This window comes from Lactuca serriola, chromosome 5 (genome assembly GCF_051521515.1).
Source record: "Lactuca serriola cultivar US96UC23 chromosome 5, Lser_US96UC23_V15, whole genome shotgun sequence".
NCBI classification, from domain to species: Eukaryota; Viridiplantae; Streptophyta; class Magnoliopsida; order Asterales; family Asteraceae; genus Lactuca; species Lactuca serriola.
In genome coordinates this window covers 279,892,171-279,908,714 of record NC_136412.1, presented here as the reverse complement: position 1 = coordinate 279,908,714, position 16,544 = coordinate 279,892,171, and the positions used below count along the sequence as shown (strand labels likewise).

Sequence of the window (16,544 nt, the reverse complement as noted above, 5' to 3'; positions counted from 1 at the left end):
CAACAAAGCTTCAATTCTTCAAAGAACAAGCATAAACGAGGGTTGGGAGCTATGGGGAGAGAATGGGGGCTGGCCTGGGGCGGAGGTGTTGCTTAAATAGGGTGCAAACCCCTGAAACTTAGGGTTTCATCCAACAGCTGTGACTCGCCGAGTCCAGGATATGGACTCGTCGAGTCGACAACTTAAACGTGTCCCGGGTCCCGCATCTACTCGGCGAGTCGGACATGTGACTCGCCGAGTCCAAGGCTAAAAGAAGAGAAATACTCAAATAAGATTTACGTACCAGGAATCAGGTGCTATAGAATAAGTTTTTTTAGTAATTTGACTACGTTCAATCTTATACAACTATCATCATTTTCATGCATTCTCATTGATTCTTATTCATTTTTGTTCCTACACATCGTTTTTCCCTCATTTTCATTATTACAGAATACGACTCAATAAACATTATGACATAATTAGAACAATAATAATAAGTCTATAATAACCTTATAGACGATTGAATTAGTGAGAATGACAATAGTTATGTAAGATTGATCACATTTATATTAGTAAACAACATATTTTCTTTGTCATTATCACAAAATAGCACTGTCCACACAATAGATGTCAATCCATATTTGAACCTAACTCTCTCTCTCTCTCTCTCTCTATATATATATATATATATATATATATATATATATATATATATATATATATATATTACCTCAAATATACGTGGGTGAGCCAAGGCCCACTCTTAAAACAATGTGGCTACACGACTGACACTAACAGACAAAAACTAAGGTGGTGTTTGTTTTTTGGAAAAAAAAACATCTTCAGACCTCTTATTGCTGCGCGGCGCAACACACGCGCAACATTTTTCATCTCGCAGCTGGTTGTTTTTCAGAAGTCTTCGGATTAAAAAAACTATGCGCGTGTTCTTCTTGGCGCAACACTTGTTTTGTCTCTTCCTATCTCTTCCAACCTCTTCTAACATTTTCTTATTTTTTTTCTTGCTAAAATATTGATTATATATTGCTGAAATCTTATTTCACACTTTTTTTGTGTTTTTTTTTTTTGTTTATTATTGTTGATTTTTTTTATATTGAATAATAATAATTTGTTGATGAAATATCATTATTTATGCTAAAATATCTTTTTTTTTGTTAAAATATAACTATTTTTTTTGCTGAAATATCATAAATTGTTGCCGAAATGTCATACATTATTAAATTTTCGGTATTAAAAAACTATTTCCGGATTTTAAAATAAGTTTATTTTAATTTTTTAATATCTGTAACAGCATGCAGATGTTGAAGAAACAAACACGCTTCTTATTATAGTCTGCAGCCGTTTGTTCTATCTCTTGTAATGCAAGTGATTGAAGAGGTGGTCTACAGACTTCATGATTTTTTGCTTAAAAAAACAAATAACACCTAAGAGTTTAGCAAAAAGTTCATTCATGCACTTTTGTAAACCAAGACACAGTGTCGAATTTTTTTTAGCCATAACTGAATTATGATATTTGTTAAATTGCATGGATCATTTATGTAATTCTGTAAACAATAAAATTAGTTATAACGACGTGGCATTATCTGATTGGTCTAGTTTTAGGGGTTTTACATGTAATGTAATGTATATTCTAGGGCTCTAAAACCCTTCAACACTTCACCGCAAAAACGCTGCCAAAACCCCTCGTCGGAGCCTTCAATCTCGGTATTCGTTGCGCAGGTGAACAATAGTATCCTTGCGTCTGTAGTTTGTGTACTATGATTGTATGCTTATTAAAGCTCACTTTATAGATTGTAGAATCGAGTTTTCGAATTGAAAAGAGTAATGGGGAAGCTTGGGAAGAAAGCTCGTAAGTTTGCCAAGAAGAATCTCCCTTCCGTGCTTAAACAAAGAAGAAAAAACAAGATTGTTTTCAAGAAAAGACCTTCAAAAAGTAATTTTCTCTTCAATTTCTCTTCGCATACACAGATAGTGTGTACTTTGTTGTTTCTTCCGTAATAATCAAGAAATGCAATGTTTCTTCGGTTTGTTTATTGGTAATTTTGTATTAGTTGTGAGGATAGAGAAGTGTTGGAAGTAATTACTCTTTCATCTTTCATTTGTGTTTGGCTAGTATGTGCTTGGGCTCTATGAGCTGTTAAGACTCACAAGTTTTTAATAATAGGCACCAAGAACTCATCTTTTAATGTATTGCTGCAGAAGATAAACAGGATGTTGCTGAAAAAGTAGTGAAAACAGCAGAGGTGTCTAATGGAAGGTAAAACAGTGAACTTATGGTATTTCTGAAAACTCTGATTACTGTTTATTTTCCATTCAAAACATACAAATCCTTAATGGTATGTAATATCGAGCTTTAAATGTGATTAACAGGGACACTGAAAGTGAAGTCACCATGACTACTTCTCTTGATGCTTTATTCGCTGAGAATGACAGTTTTATGGTTTCAGATGATTCTGACAGTGATGGATATCTTTCAGAGGTTAAAGACTTACCAATCTTTGCAATGTTTTACTTGAATTTGAATACTTCTATAGACTTATTTTTAAATATATATATAATTAGGACCCAAGCAGTGAAAATATCACACGAAATGACAATGATGTTGCTTTAGAAGGTTAGTCTTTTCTATTTTTCACCATATCTCCATACCACAGTTCCTTACTTTTAACATTCTGTTTTTTAAATGATTAACATCTTTATAGATGACAGGGATAAACATACCTTATCTATTCAGAATCAAAAGATCTATGAAGAACTTACTGAACAGAAGAAATCATTGGACAAGTTAAAGAAAAAAGTAAGTTTGTTCCTTCAAACAGAACACCATATGACTTCTTTTGATCATTGTTGTTTTTCCTATCTTTAGTTGTAAATGTTAATGGAGGAGTTTATAAACTTTTCAGGATCCAAAGTTTGTAAAGTTTTTAGAAAGCTACAATAAGAACAAGATATCAAAAGTTCAGGGCATGGTAAGAGATCATTCTTTAATATGCAGTTTTTGTTGACCACAAACAAAATTACTAAAATACCCATTTGTAACAGTATTCCGATGAAGATGAGATTGATGAAGATCTAACAGGGTTAGATGATGATGATTCTGCTACAACCAAACACAAACTGTTGACATGTTCATTAATCAATTCATGGAGTAAATCAGTTAAAGAAGATCATAGTGAGTCAGCTTTGACTAGTCTTGTAAATGCATATCGAGCTGCATGCCACCTTGGACATGAAGAAACCGAATTCATAATTCAAGACAACGAGACCTTCTGCAACATATATACATTCATGCTTTCTGAAGCTGATAATATATTTAGGGGTTTATTAAAGATTCCTTCTGCCAATCGCAAAAAAGATAGCATATTGGAGCTAAAGAATACCCCTAGGTGGAAAAAAGTCAAACCAATGGTCAAGTCTTATTTGAGGAGTACGTTATTTCTTCTGAAACAGGTCACTGATTTGGATATTTTGGCTTTCTCAATTACTCGATTGAGAGCCTCCATTATATTTTTCGCTGCTTTTCCTTCTTTGCTGAACAGGGTTATTCAGGTAATTTGGTAAATAAACTTAAATGTTTCTTTTTGAGTAAATAAAGTTTTCCGTAGGTTCTGATTTTTGTATGTATTATGCAGATTATAGTTCCTTTATGGGCAACAGGAGGGGGGACACTTTCTTCTAGCTCTTTCCTTGTGATTCAAGATGTGATTTCTGTGTTTGGGTCTAATTATTTTGACACATGTTTTATCAAAACATACAATGCTTATATTGCTCGATGTAGGAGTATGGAAACTGTTGATGCAAAACATATTGAGTTTTTGAGGGACTCTTTTGTCAATTTATGTTCTCTTGATGTTGAAAAGTCTTGTAACAAGGCACTTGTTTCAATTCAGCAACTTGCTTATATCCTACGGCATGCAAAGCAGAAGGAGAATAAGGTATGGAATCTGTCAAAGGAATGGAATCTTGAATTCCAATTCCGGAATGTTTAGAATGCTCGTTTTTTGGATTCAAGTATTTTTTTTTTTTTTTCACTTATGATTGATTGATCTCTTGTTCACAGGAAGCAATCAAGAAGATATACAGCTGGCAATATGCTCAATGCATTGACATTTGGGTTCTTTTCATTTCAACAAATGCAAATGAATCTGATATTCAGCCATTGTTGCAGATGATAATAGAGCTTATAAATGGAATATCAAACCTCTTTCCTGGATCAAGATATATCCCTTTAAGGACAAGATGCATTCAATGGTTAAACAAACTCTCAAATTCTTGTGGGATTTTTATCCCTGTTGCTTCATTGATCTTGGACATGCTTGAATATAAAGTCAGCAAAGAGGGTAGTAAATCAAGAAAATCGGTTAAGTTAGCATCAAATTTAAAGGTTAGTTATTAGTTATTACTTTAATTTGATGTTTTTTTTTGTATGCTAACAAGTTTTAATTTTGTTTGTTGTAGCTCCCGAAATTTTGGTTGAAATCACAAAACTTCTTGGAGCAATGTGTTTATACAGCTGTTGAACTGCTTTCAGCTCACTTTCTTCAATGGAGTTTTCATATTTCTTTTCCTGAGTTAGCTACAATTCCACTCATCAGACTAAAAAAGTTTTATGAAAGAACTACAGTTGAAAGTTTGAGACGTGTAGTGAAACGTCTTATGGATCAGGTATTTTTAATTTTTTTTTTGTTCATTTGTTCATTGTTCATTGCTATTTCTTGAATTTAGTTTTATAGAATATTTTTTTCATTTTGTTTTGTGTTAATTGTTTGTAGGTGGAACAGAATGTTGAGTTTGTGCAGAAGAAAAGGGATGATGTGGCTTTTTCACCAAAAGACCATGAGTCTGTTGATCTATTTTTGCAGGTATTTTTATCTTTTTAATGAATTTTATTTGATTTTTTGATGAAAGAAAGTTTCAGAGTTTTTTTTTTTTTTTGTCTTTGATGCAGTTTGAAAAAGCCTTGAATACCCCATTTACACAGTACTATAAAAGTGTCGTAGAAAAGGCTGCTTCAAAGATGTCTACAAGGTGAATATTTCTGCTTCATTTTGATGTTTCTTTTTCAATTTATATAATATATATATATTTTTTAAAATTATAGATTTGATGATGTTTAATTTGTAGTCATGTGGAGCCAAAAAGAGTGAATGTGAAGCGAAAGAAAACAGCAAATGGAGGAGAAAGTAACACAGCAGTGAGTCTGAAAGAAGCTGATGCTAATGTTGATTCAAAGGGGAAGAAAAGAAGAGTTGTGGTACAAGTAGAAGGATGATGAGGGCCCACTTTTTATTTTTATTTTTTAATTTTTGTTGCATTTTAATTTATATTCTACTCCATGCAATTTTGTTTTTTTTTTTTTTTTTGATATGTTGTATTCTACAGTCATTGAATTTCATTTTTAACATTTGTTAATTTGAAAGAAAACAAAAGAACCCTCCAAGATAGTTTTATTTAGAATTTATGATAAAGTGAACTCCAATCTTCCTTTTTTTTAGTATATTACAAGTTTATAAGCAACAGGAATCCTGAAAACGTAGAGATTTCATCATGTTGCATTGAAAAATCCTTGCAATATTAGACACTTCCTCATAAATAACCCACCAATACACGAAATAAATTGCTCTTAACCAAATCGATTTTAAGGCCAAAAGCTAAGTAAAAACATCAACATCAACGAAGACCCTTACATTTGTTTATAACCATTCCCGAATAAATATTTGTTTATGACCATTCCCCAATTAACACGGTGCAAATGATTGATAATCATATTATATACATATTTAAAATAAAATAATACATTATAATGATTAATGAAACATGGTGCGAATGATAGTCCATACGGTTTGCAAAATATACCATGTTGAGGATAACTACGAAAATTGTGAAGTGTTTGATCCTTATGATTTCAAAATCTTACATGATTCGTCATTTTGTCGAACCAACATTTAAGTATAATTAAAATGATCAAAATACTCATAACTTTACTTTTTTGTTATTTCAGCATGTTATAAAATACAACAACCAAGTATGTAAATAAAGAGAGAGTAAATTATAGGGATAATGACTTGAGAGGGTAACATATTTTAGCTTTTGGTCACATTTGGTCATTAAATTATTTTTCATGCTTTATTAACCCTTGAACTTGTTGAAACGCGTACATTATACCCGTGTAACCGATACTAATGGGTTTTGCCGGTTTCCAGTGTTGTTTCCAGCCAAACATGTGTTTTCCGATCATCTTCTCCGGTTTTCGGCCAAGTATGAAAGAGTTTCACAACTTCACATATTTTTCCGCTCTTTTTTTTTCTCTAAAACAAACCCATTAATCAGATACAAAAGAGTTTTATAACTTAAAAAGCCTTCGAACTTCAGATATGAAAAATGTGTTTTTGAACATTTCTTAAAACGATTTCAGAACTCAAAAAGTCATTGAATTCACAATTTTAGGAACTTCAAGCTTGTGTTACGGGGTTTATGATTTCAGCCGGATTACGATTTCAAGAACACAAGATATCAGTAGATTTACGGTTTCAAGATCGCGTTCAAGGGTTTCCTTGAAACGAGTTCTTGAAGTTCGAAGATCTTAAGTTCCAAATATTGTGTTCATCAGATGACCATAAAACGAGTTTGAAAAATTGTTGTTCATCGGATCTTTGGAAAAGAGAAGAAAGATAAAGAAGATTTGTTGTTCAAATCTGGACAAGAGAAGAAAGAGAAAGAAGATTTGTTGTTTATATCTGGAAAATAGAAGAAAGAGAAAGAAGAGAGATCGAGTTCTTGAAGTTCGAAGATCTTGTGTTCATCAGATTACCAAAAAACTTTTTTGAAGATTTGTTGTTCATTAAATCTGTGGAAAAGAGAAAAATAGAAAGAAGATAGAAAATAGAAGGTCAGTTGGAGGTGCTTTCTCAAAATCTGAAATTGTTCATCTCCAAAAGAAGCTTAATTTTTGAAATCTTTAGGTTTCTTTGTCTATATTGGAAATCTGAAATGAAGCTTCAAAATTTGAAAAAAAAAAAAGCTTGAAATATAAAGCTCCAAATATGTATGTGTTCATGTTTCAGATTTTAGAATCCTATAGAATTTTGGACAAAAATGGGTCCTTCAAGAACCCTATTCACTGGAAAATACATGTCTTACTGGAGAAGGTAATCGGAAAAATCATGTTTGGCCGGAGAGTATGATCGGGGACGTCATCGGAGCTTGCTTTCACCGGAAATGTCACCGGAGATGGATCTCAACCCTTCCCCCCCCCCCCCCCCCCCCCCAGTAAGTTTTACCTGCTATTGTAGGTAATAGTGATATGTTTTAAACAAAAAAAAAAACAAGTTTAATGATTAATTGTACACCAAAAAAATTAAATGACCAAATATGTACAAATGATATAGTTGGTTACCATCTGAAGTCATTATCCCTAAATTATATAAATAGTACTTGTAATTTAGGATAATTTGCATGTTTGATCTTTATTTTTTTTCTTAACATTGTGGTTTGATTTTCTTTCAAGTTTTGTCCCTACCAGACCTAAAATGACTATTATACCCTTTATTATTATTATTATTATTATTATTATTATTATCATCATCATTATTATTATTGTTGTTATATTAATTTATTAATATGTAACATCTAATTTTCAAACCAAAATTTTCCTTTTTAATTAACTAAAAGTATTGTTCATAAAAACCCATCAAAAGAAAAATCACAAGTATCAAATACAAATCATCATAATAATATTAGAGTGTCCCAAAATATCCGGAATCATAATCAACAGACAAATATATACAATCAAGCATTCGTCCCCCCATGATCATCAGAAGTACCTGAAACACATGTAATCAACAACTGTAAGCGCGAAGCTTAATGAGTTCCCTAAAATATCACATACAACACAAAAAAAATAAACAACTATAGGTTATCAACAACCCTAAAAACTACCCAAAGTCTATGTGGACAAACAACATGCCATGTGGGTTATCAGCAACCCTGGAGACTACCCTCAACACACGCAACAACACATATCACAGTATCAACAAATAGACCTAATTGGTCAGCATATATATATATATATATATATATATATATATATATATATATATATATACACACACACACACACACACACACTACCACACATACAAATATGGTGAGAAGACTCACCTCGCACAAAAGACTAAGAAAACTCACACCCGAACTGTCGGAACTAGACTCTATCTTTTAATCGCACCAAATAATCCTAATTAGCAATTAAGGTAATTATCCAAACTCAACTAGTCCCACGCCAAGTCTAGTCCATAATTTGAGCAAAATACCATTTTCCCCTTCTACGATCAAAATTGTAACACCCAGTTTTGAATCGCTTCATTATTCGGGGTCGTGACCTGATTATCAGTTATCATAAGGCTCCGGGCTTTAGTGAAGAGGGAATTAGACCTTTTTGGAGGTGGGTATTATATATTAGGTGATGAGAGTGTTCGATTGTGTTTCGGAGCCCAAAGGTATAACCGTGATTTGGCAGTTTGATCCTTTATGAATTTTGGGTTTAAGTTTGGGAAGTTTTTAGACAAAGAAGAGTTGATAGAATGTTGGATCTTCTCTTTAACTTTATGTGGATATAAATAACGTCGAAAATGAACTTAGAACGAAGGAGTTATAGCCGATTGAAGTTGAAGTTTTCTGGAGCTTTGTCTAGTACGCGGGGCGTACTCATTGAGTACACAGGGCGTAGTGGAATATATGATCACCTATACCGTTTGAGTATGTCGGACATACTCAGGAGTACGCAAGGTGTACTCCCTTCAACTAGAAACCCTAAGTTTTAGGGTCTTACCCCTATTTAAGCTCGTCATGTTATTGGGGCCTTGCCTTTTATCAGTCTCCATACCTCCTGAACCCTAATATCGACCCCTTAGGCACCATCTTTGAGTTATTAAGCTCTTGAGAGGTATCTTGGTGTGTTCTTGAGCATTTTGAAGTGATTGAAGGCTGTTGAAGAATCATCGCTTGGAGATCCATAAGTTACACCTCTTTTGCAACCTATTGAAGGTAAAAAGCTCTTGTCTTGACATCTCCTTGAGTAGATCTAGTTTGGAGTAATTTGTAGCATAATTTGGTCCCTTTGGTTTGTCCTTATGAGAAAGAGTTGCTCCAGAAGTTTGGTCACTAGATCTGGACGTTTTAGGGGTCCCAAATGCATAAAAATGTAATCTTGATGATTGATATCTACCCATGCATGTGTATTAGCTCCTTATTGAAGTTGTAAAGTTAAGGCTTGGATTTAGGACCCATTGAGCCATGCAAAAGCTTAAAGTTAACGACTTTATGGGTTGATACATGATTTGGATCTAGTTCTGAGCATTGGACGTTTTGGCTTAAAGGTTAAAGACCTTTTCTATATGGTTTAAGAGCATACAACGTACACGGGGCGTACCTCCTGGTACGCAGCGCGTATTGGGTCAGCACCCCCGCAGGCTGGTCAAAATCCATAGTACGTTGGGCGTACCAATTGAGTACGTAGGGCGTACTCAGTTTGTATGGACTTCCTTGAATTATTGACTTTTTGACATTTGACCATTAACCAAAAACTTGACGAGGGTTGACCAATGGATATTTTGGGCCTTTTAAGATATTGGGCCTTCTTGGACTAGGTATATGTTGGGTTTTAGGCCAATTTGGATATTGGGCCATATTTGGCTTTAATGTTATTGGTTTGGGATTCAAATTTTTGGGCCAATTGAGGGAAGGGTAAAATAGACTTTTACCCTGAGTATTGGGCAGTCAGACTAGGTTTCCAGCTGTGGGTAAAGGACCAATTATTTATTGGGTGTTATTTGATATTGTTAGCGCAGGGATTTTACGGATCGACAGTCCGAGCTTTTGGTTTGAAACCAACCATTAACAAGATTTTTAGTAACAAATTTGAGCTAGCTCTAATACCAATTGTTGGTTATCTTTGATAACCAAAACATAAACGCAGAAGCATAAACTTTAGATCTTTAATCTCGAATCTGATTAAAAGAAAACTTAAACATGAAAAAATGATTGCATATCTGATTCAATTATGATCTTTGGGTCTGAAGAACTAGGGTTGAGTTTTCCAGTTGAACTCAAGAGATATCTCTAAAATCCCTCAACAAACCCTAAATGAATTTACATGTGTATTCCATGTGTCTTTATCTGCTCCTTATCACATGTATATATAGATGGAGATATACCCTAATGTGAGAGATGGAAGGGATCTTGAGGATCTTGAATCAAAATTGGGAACTCAACCCACAAGGTAAGTAAATATTCTATGAATCAGCATCAACAATTTATATTCTTACCATAAGAATTGTATTTAATGATAACATTAAATATATATGATGTGGTCTCATAATTATCTAACACTACACCCATACACCATACCCCCACTCTATAGTACACGTCAAGAAGATGAAAAATTATAGATCCTCGTCATCCTCGTTGATTGGGGTTCAGATTCAACACATACATAAGGATGAACAAATACCTACGAGCCGATCGCTTTCAGATTCAACGCGCACACGCATAATGATGAACAAACACGTGTAAATCAATGACTTTTAGATTTAACACACACACACACACACAATAATAAACATCGCAACTTGTACTAAACCCTAGACCCTCTCTTACTCTATTACTTGCTTTTGAAACGAAATACATAGATACCCATGAACCTAGAAACAAAATCGATTTATGCATGTTTGTGTTCATTACTAGCCCTTTCAAAACCCATAAATCGATTTGTGAACAAACCCCGAAAGTCGATTTGTGTGTGTTTGTGTTCATCGTCTACTACTATGTGAATAAGGTGAACCTATATGAAAAAGATGATGCATTTGTTTGTGTTTGTATTCATCATCACTCTCACCAAGAAAAATCACCATAACTTACACATATTTAAAGAAGGTGAATCATCTCACCACCCCCTTTCTTCTCATACCATAATTAAGAAATTTATTTTAACCATTTTTCCCCAAAATCTAGGCTTGAGAAGATGTATTTTTTTAGCTTCGCGTTTAGGAAAGAAGGAAGGAGAAAGACATGTGGGGGATACGGTGGCGGTGTGGATTCCAAATTTTATTATTTAATAGTTATAAAAATGTTATATAAATATAAAAAAGAATTAAAAGGATACAAAAGTCATTTCTTGTATGATAAAGACCAAAACCACAAAAAATATATCGTTTTGGACCATCGGTGGATGTTGAACTTTTTTTAACTAAATCCAAAAAAACATTTTTGCATTTTTCTATAAAATAATTAAAAAGATAATAAAGTCAACTTACATATATTAGAACCAACCATAAAAGAAACTTAAATCATGGAGAATGCCTATGTATTGTAGTTTTCATATCCGTTCAAAAGGCATATTTGTTATTAATAGAAAAACAACAACTCAAATGTTTGATTCAATGCATGGATATGTATGATCAACCGTACAAGTGTACAACAAATAAAAACCACACATATATATGTAGTGGTTCTAACAGTTGTTCTCAATTTTGCAAACCATGAAAATCAATTGTAAAATTTGTCAAAATTATATATAAATAAAACTTTCATTAAAATTCCTTTTCACTATATATTCATTAATTAACAAAGATAAAGATTAGTGAAAACATTTTTAAAAATTCAAAAGATGTAATGATCTATACAAAAGTAATTCTAGCCTTAGTGGATAACCACGATTAAAACTTATACTAATATAATAAACAAATTATAAGAAGTTTAATGAAAATATATATTTTACGAAGGTCTAATGTGATAATTTTGAAAGGGTTGAGGGACTTGTTTACCGTTTTATCGCTTCTTTCTATATATCTACCGCCCCCTTATCTTCTACTCTCAATTTTCCACCCAAATAGGTGCCCTAGAAATTTAGATATTCTACCTACAAGTCTACACCCCAGCCGGACACTTGTTACTTTTGATTTCTTGTCCATTGCTGTTGTTGTTGATTTACGGGGGAATATTTGGATGTTCTGATCTGGTTTGGTGTCTTAATTGGGGTTAGGGTTTTTGTTATTGGGGTTGTTGTGAGTTCAAATGGCGGATGTGGGTGAAGAAGAGGAGTATGAGAGTGATCCAGAGCAGGCGAAGCTATCTCTGACGATGCGGAGGAGGAGGGAGGCGAGTGACGATGAGGAGGAAGTGGATGATGACGATGATGTGAGGGTTAGGGGAAGGGTAAGGGTAATTGACTCTAGGGTTTCAGATTATGAATCGGACGATCAGGGTGCTGCGGCGGAGTATGATGATGAAGAATATGATTTAGCGGAGGAGGAAGAGTTGCTTGAGGAAGTTGAAGACGAACAGCTTGTACAAGGACGGGTTCGGAGTGAAGTTCAAGGTGTGAGGGAGGACTTGGATGGTGTTATCGAGGGGACTTCTGTGGGAGTCAAAAGGGAGAACGATCAAAGAGATGGGGATGGGTTTTATGCACCTGAGAGTGTTGATCAGTTTGATGACAATGCGAATGGAACAGTGGGGGAAGGTGAGGGAGAGGGAGAGGGAGATGGAGGGCCGGAAGAAAAGAAGGAGAACGAGCCATTCCAAGTGCCAACGGCTGGAGCATTTTACATGCACGATGACCGGTTCAGAGACAGTTCTGGTGGTAGACACAGGTATTTTTGCACTTGATTTTCTTTCTTCTAGTTTGTATTGCAGTTCTAATCGATGTTATGACTAAGGGAATGATCCTTCAAATGGTTTTTCCTTTTAGTTTAATCAGTCTCATTGTCTCAAAGATGTGCCTTTTCTGTTTGGTGTTGAAGGAAAACTGCATTTAAGTGCAATGGCACAAACATTTGACCAATTATTTCACAATATCATAAATGCTATTAGAAATACACAAGAATTGTGCAAAGGGGATTTCAAAATATAGAATTTCTGGTTTCTGTTCTTGCTAAATTATAATTGCAACAGAAGTTGTCTAATAAATCCTTTAGTTCTTCTGCCCTTTAGGGTTTTTGATAGGCATCAACATTTAGAAGGGATTTTACTTGAAGAACCTGAGTATTTTGAAAAAAAAATAAACATCTTTATTGGTCTCATGAGTTTTATAGGAATGGGTCTTTTACAATAGGGCAAGGTTTGGAAACACTTTGATACTTGGGGGAAGCAGGACATTTGCATGGCATATCCTGGTCATTGCTATTTTTTATCATGCAAATATCATCAACTATTTTCTTATTTATTCATCAACCAACACTCCACATGTCCCCAAATAGTTCATATTTGACATGTTAGTGACAAACGGGTTACTTTTTTTCATTATAACCAACAATTACTTTAAGCTACAAGAAAGCAACAAAATAAGAACATTCTTGAATTGAATCCCTTTCAAAAGTAACATAACTCGTATCATGGTTCTTAGTCTGTGAATCGGATCAAGATTTACACTAATTTATTCAATGTGGTGTTATAGGCGAACTCTTGGCGGGAGGAAGCTGTGGGAATTAAGAGATGACAGAAAATGGGGACACGATAAATTCGAGGAAATGTCTATGCAAGAAAGGCATTACGATGAGGTGAATTGTTATTTCTAGAAGATTAATGCATCTTATAATATATAAATTACACCCTCCCTTTTTTCTGCACTTCCTTTTGTTTTAATATACATTCTATTATCAGGGTAGGAGAGCTCCCAGGGGTCGTAATCGAGGCACCCGTGGTAGAAACCGAGGAGAAGATCGTAATTTTGTATCAGGAAACAGACCTAAAACATACAACAACAACAATCAAAATAATACATCCAGACCTGTGAGAGGTCGAGGCCCTAGAAAATATCAACCTACTTCACAAAACAATTTTGAAGCTTCTTCACAAAACAGACAGTGAGTACTGAGTAGAAAATGTTTTGTGTTTTGTTTTTTTTTCACCATTACTTAATATTTTGTATTGCTGAATAATTTCAGACCTGCAAAGTCAATGGAGAAGACTGGTCATGCAAATTCAGGAAGAACATCTGCTGCCACATCAGCATCAGAGTCCACTCAAGCTCCAGCTAGGAAAAACGTTCTGGCATCAAATTTGAATTCTGCTTCTCCTCCATTTTACCCTTCTGGAAATAAAGAAACCAACTTGAATCAGAAAAAAGATGCTCAAACTGGATCAGTTAATAAGCGTGAAAATTATCCAGTTTCACAATCCAATAATAACATGCGAGGAAGAAATGCTGTTTCTGATTCTTTAAACATTGAGAAGCTTTATATTGATGATTCTGGTCCCTCTTTCATCAATCCTACCCAAAGGGCTGAGGGGAGAGGCCCAGTTTCATTTGGTCAAGTATATCAACCTGTGCCAGTGCCACCTCATCACCAAGTAAATCGGGTTTCTTCCCCAAACCAAGTTCATTCTTTCCAACGTGCTCCTGCCCTTAACCAGCTTAACCCCAATCTGCAAAATCCCGGTCAGCAGTTCGGGCAGCGTTCTGCTAGTGGGTCCCGTGCTTCTTCCCCACCACCTAAAGAATCTGCAGAAATGGAATCTCCTACAGAATCTAATGATAATTCTAAAACAGCATTGGTTGGAAATGGAAATGGAAATGGAAAAGGAAAAGGCAGTCTTCAGACAACGGGTATGAGCTCATTTTCTTATCATGGTGATCAGAATTTCCCTGGTGGTCCAACGTTTTTGCCAGGTAAACCCAGGGGCTATTTTGGTAATTAAGAAAAATGTTAAATAAAAATTTATGGTGTCTAATCTGTTATTAAATTTGTAGTAATGCAATTTGCGGGGCAGCATCCCGGTGGGCTTGGAGTTCCTGCTGTTGGCATGGCATTCCCTGGGTATGTTGCTCAGCCCAATGGAATGGGGAATTCAGAAATGACATGGTATTTTTAGAATTTAGTATTGTATGAATAAATAAATAAATAAAAATTTTAAGTGAGTAAATGGATAAAATTGTGAAATTTTGTTGTAGGCTACCTGTTTTGGCTGGTGCTGCTGGTGCTTTAGGTGCTGCAGGAGCTTTAGGGGCAACATATTGTTCACCTTATATCACAATGGATGCTGCTTATCATGCTAGGCCATCTGGCCAGACCTCTGCACTGCCTCCTACAAGGTCTGTTTTTATTGTTATTATGATTTATGATTCTCAGGGTATTTAGGTCATTTATCTTTGGGTTTCATTGCAGCAAAGACATTAGTAGTACAAATAAACCTGGTAGTGAAGTGAAGCCTTCTCAGAGACCTGGTAAGACATAGACCCTGTTTCTTTCTTTTTCCCATTGGATGCTGTATATGTATATGTATGGATAAATATGAGGGCCAATTTGGTAAAAAGGTTTTGGTTGTATTTGATTTTGCAGAGCTTGCAAATGATGAATTGAGGCAAAGACAGACTAAAGCTCGCAGGCATGTTTGAATTCTAGAGGCTTCTTTTTATTTTAGAAAATTAAAAAAAGAAAAAGTACTAATTTGTTATTGGTGGTTGTTGGCATACAGATACACAGAAATGAAGTTTGATAAGTGAAGTATTAAATAGGTGAAAACCTATTTAAAAAAATTAGGTGTGAGTGTGAGTTTCCAACTGAATTCCTGATGAGTGGTGTACTTGCTTGTGGTGCTGCAGGCCTTAGGCCATCTTGTGATCTCCAATTTGGGCAGCTGCTGTATTTCCCAATTATTTAAGGTACTCACTCTTTTTTAATTTTTATATTTTTTGTATGAAAAATGAATTAACTCCTTTCATGTTGTGTGCTTATGATTATGATAAATGCAACAAACTCTCATTATGACAAATACTCAATTATATATCAGTAAGAATTGGCTATAAATGATTAATATTTTTTAAACTACAATGATGTAAATGAAACTAGGATGCTATGATATGAATATGATAAACAAATAAATGAAAGTACATTGTTATTTTACAAGTAATAACCCCATATTTTTACCTTGATAATGTTTTTGTTGTCAGGTATGTGTTTGAAACGCCTGCTCATGCTTCATCTTCTTAGCAAAAGAATGCAGCCTGACAGGTGGCAGGACTTTTTCTGGATGCGAGGTATTGTATTGTTACATTATTAATATTATTATTTTTTTTTGTCACAAAAGTTTTCTCTTCCACTATTGGAGGTTTTTTTGGTCCTAGTTCCAAGTGACATAAATGACCTATATTATTTTTGGACCAAATTGCAAAAACCAACTCTACTCTCATCTTACAAAACTTCGGGACCAAAAATGTAATTTACTATAAATCGACTGACATAATTGTGATATTTGGATTTTCAGGTTTATTGTGGCTTTGTTTCTTTTGTTTTGTTTTGTGAAAGGCTTCCTTCTCATGGGAAAGTAGTAAAGAACAAGAGATATGGTGCAGTGGCTTTGTGTCAAGTCAAGTGTAGTAAAACTTTTTTTTTTTTTTCTTTTTTCTTTTTACCTTTTTTACTTTTCTGTTGGAAGTGTCTTTGGTATTTTTTTTATTTTTGTTTCCTCATGTAAGTTGTTTTTCTCAACTTTTAAGGACTGAGTTGTGTTTTTTTGGGGGGTTGAATCATCATCGTATGTTTTGGTTT

General features: G+C 34.4%; 2 protein-coding genes across 3 annotated transcripts; both read left to right on the top strand.

Annotated features, from left to right (window-relative positions):
* Positions 1 to 1,605: 1,605 nt before the first annotated feature.
* On the top strand, positions 1,606 to 5,494 carry LOC145054429 (Noc2p family). The gene is made up of 14 exons (XM_079002628.1): positions 1,606 to 1,716; positions 1,788 to 1,930; positions 2,197 to 2,254; positions 2,368 to 2,476; positions 2,560 to 2,611; positions 2,700 to 2,794; positions 2,901 to 2,966; positions 3,040 to 3,546; positions 3,630 to 3,932; positions 4,058 to 4,381; positions 4,456 to 4,662; positions 4,770 to 4,859; positions 4,946 to 5,025; positions 5,122 to 5,494. The coding sequence occupies exons 2-14, from the start codon at positions 1,822 to 1,824 to the stop codon at positions 5,267 to 5,269; spliced, it is 2,148 nt and encodes a 715-aa protein (XP_078858754.1). The 5' UTR covers positions 1,606 to 1,716; positions 1,788 to 1,821; the 3' UTR covers positions 5,270 to 5,494.
* Positions 5,495 to 11,864: 6,370 nt separating this feature from the next.
* Positions 11,865 to 16,544, top strand: LOC145054428 (protein MLN51 homolog). Of its 2 annotated transcripts, XM_079002627.1 has the most exons (12): positions 11,865 to 12,647; positions 13,451 to 13,553; positions 13,657 to 13,859; positions 13,941 to 14,665; positions 14,747 to 14,858; positions 14,948 to 15,088; positions 15,162 to 15,220; positions 15,336 to 15,381; positions 15,472 to 15,511; positions 15,599 to 15,658; positions 15,947 to 16,033; positions 16,261 to 16,544. In XM_079002627.1, the coding sequence occupies exons 1-9, from the start codon at positions 12,070 to 12,072 to the stop codon at positions 15,497 to 15,499; spliced, it is 1,995 nt and encodes a 664-aa protein (XP_078858753.1). In that variant the 5' UTR covers positions 11,865 to 12,069; the 3' UTR covers positions 15,500 to 15,511; positions 15,599 to 15,658; positions 15,947 to 16,033; positions 16,261 to 16,544. The 2 variants fall into 2 exon arrangements, with proteins under 2 accessions (XP_078858753.1, XP_078858752.1); XM_079002626.1 differs by having other exon boundaries at positions 15,472 to 15,658.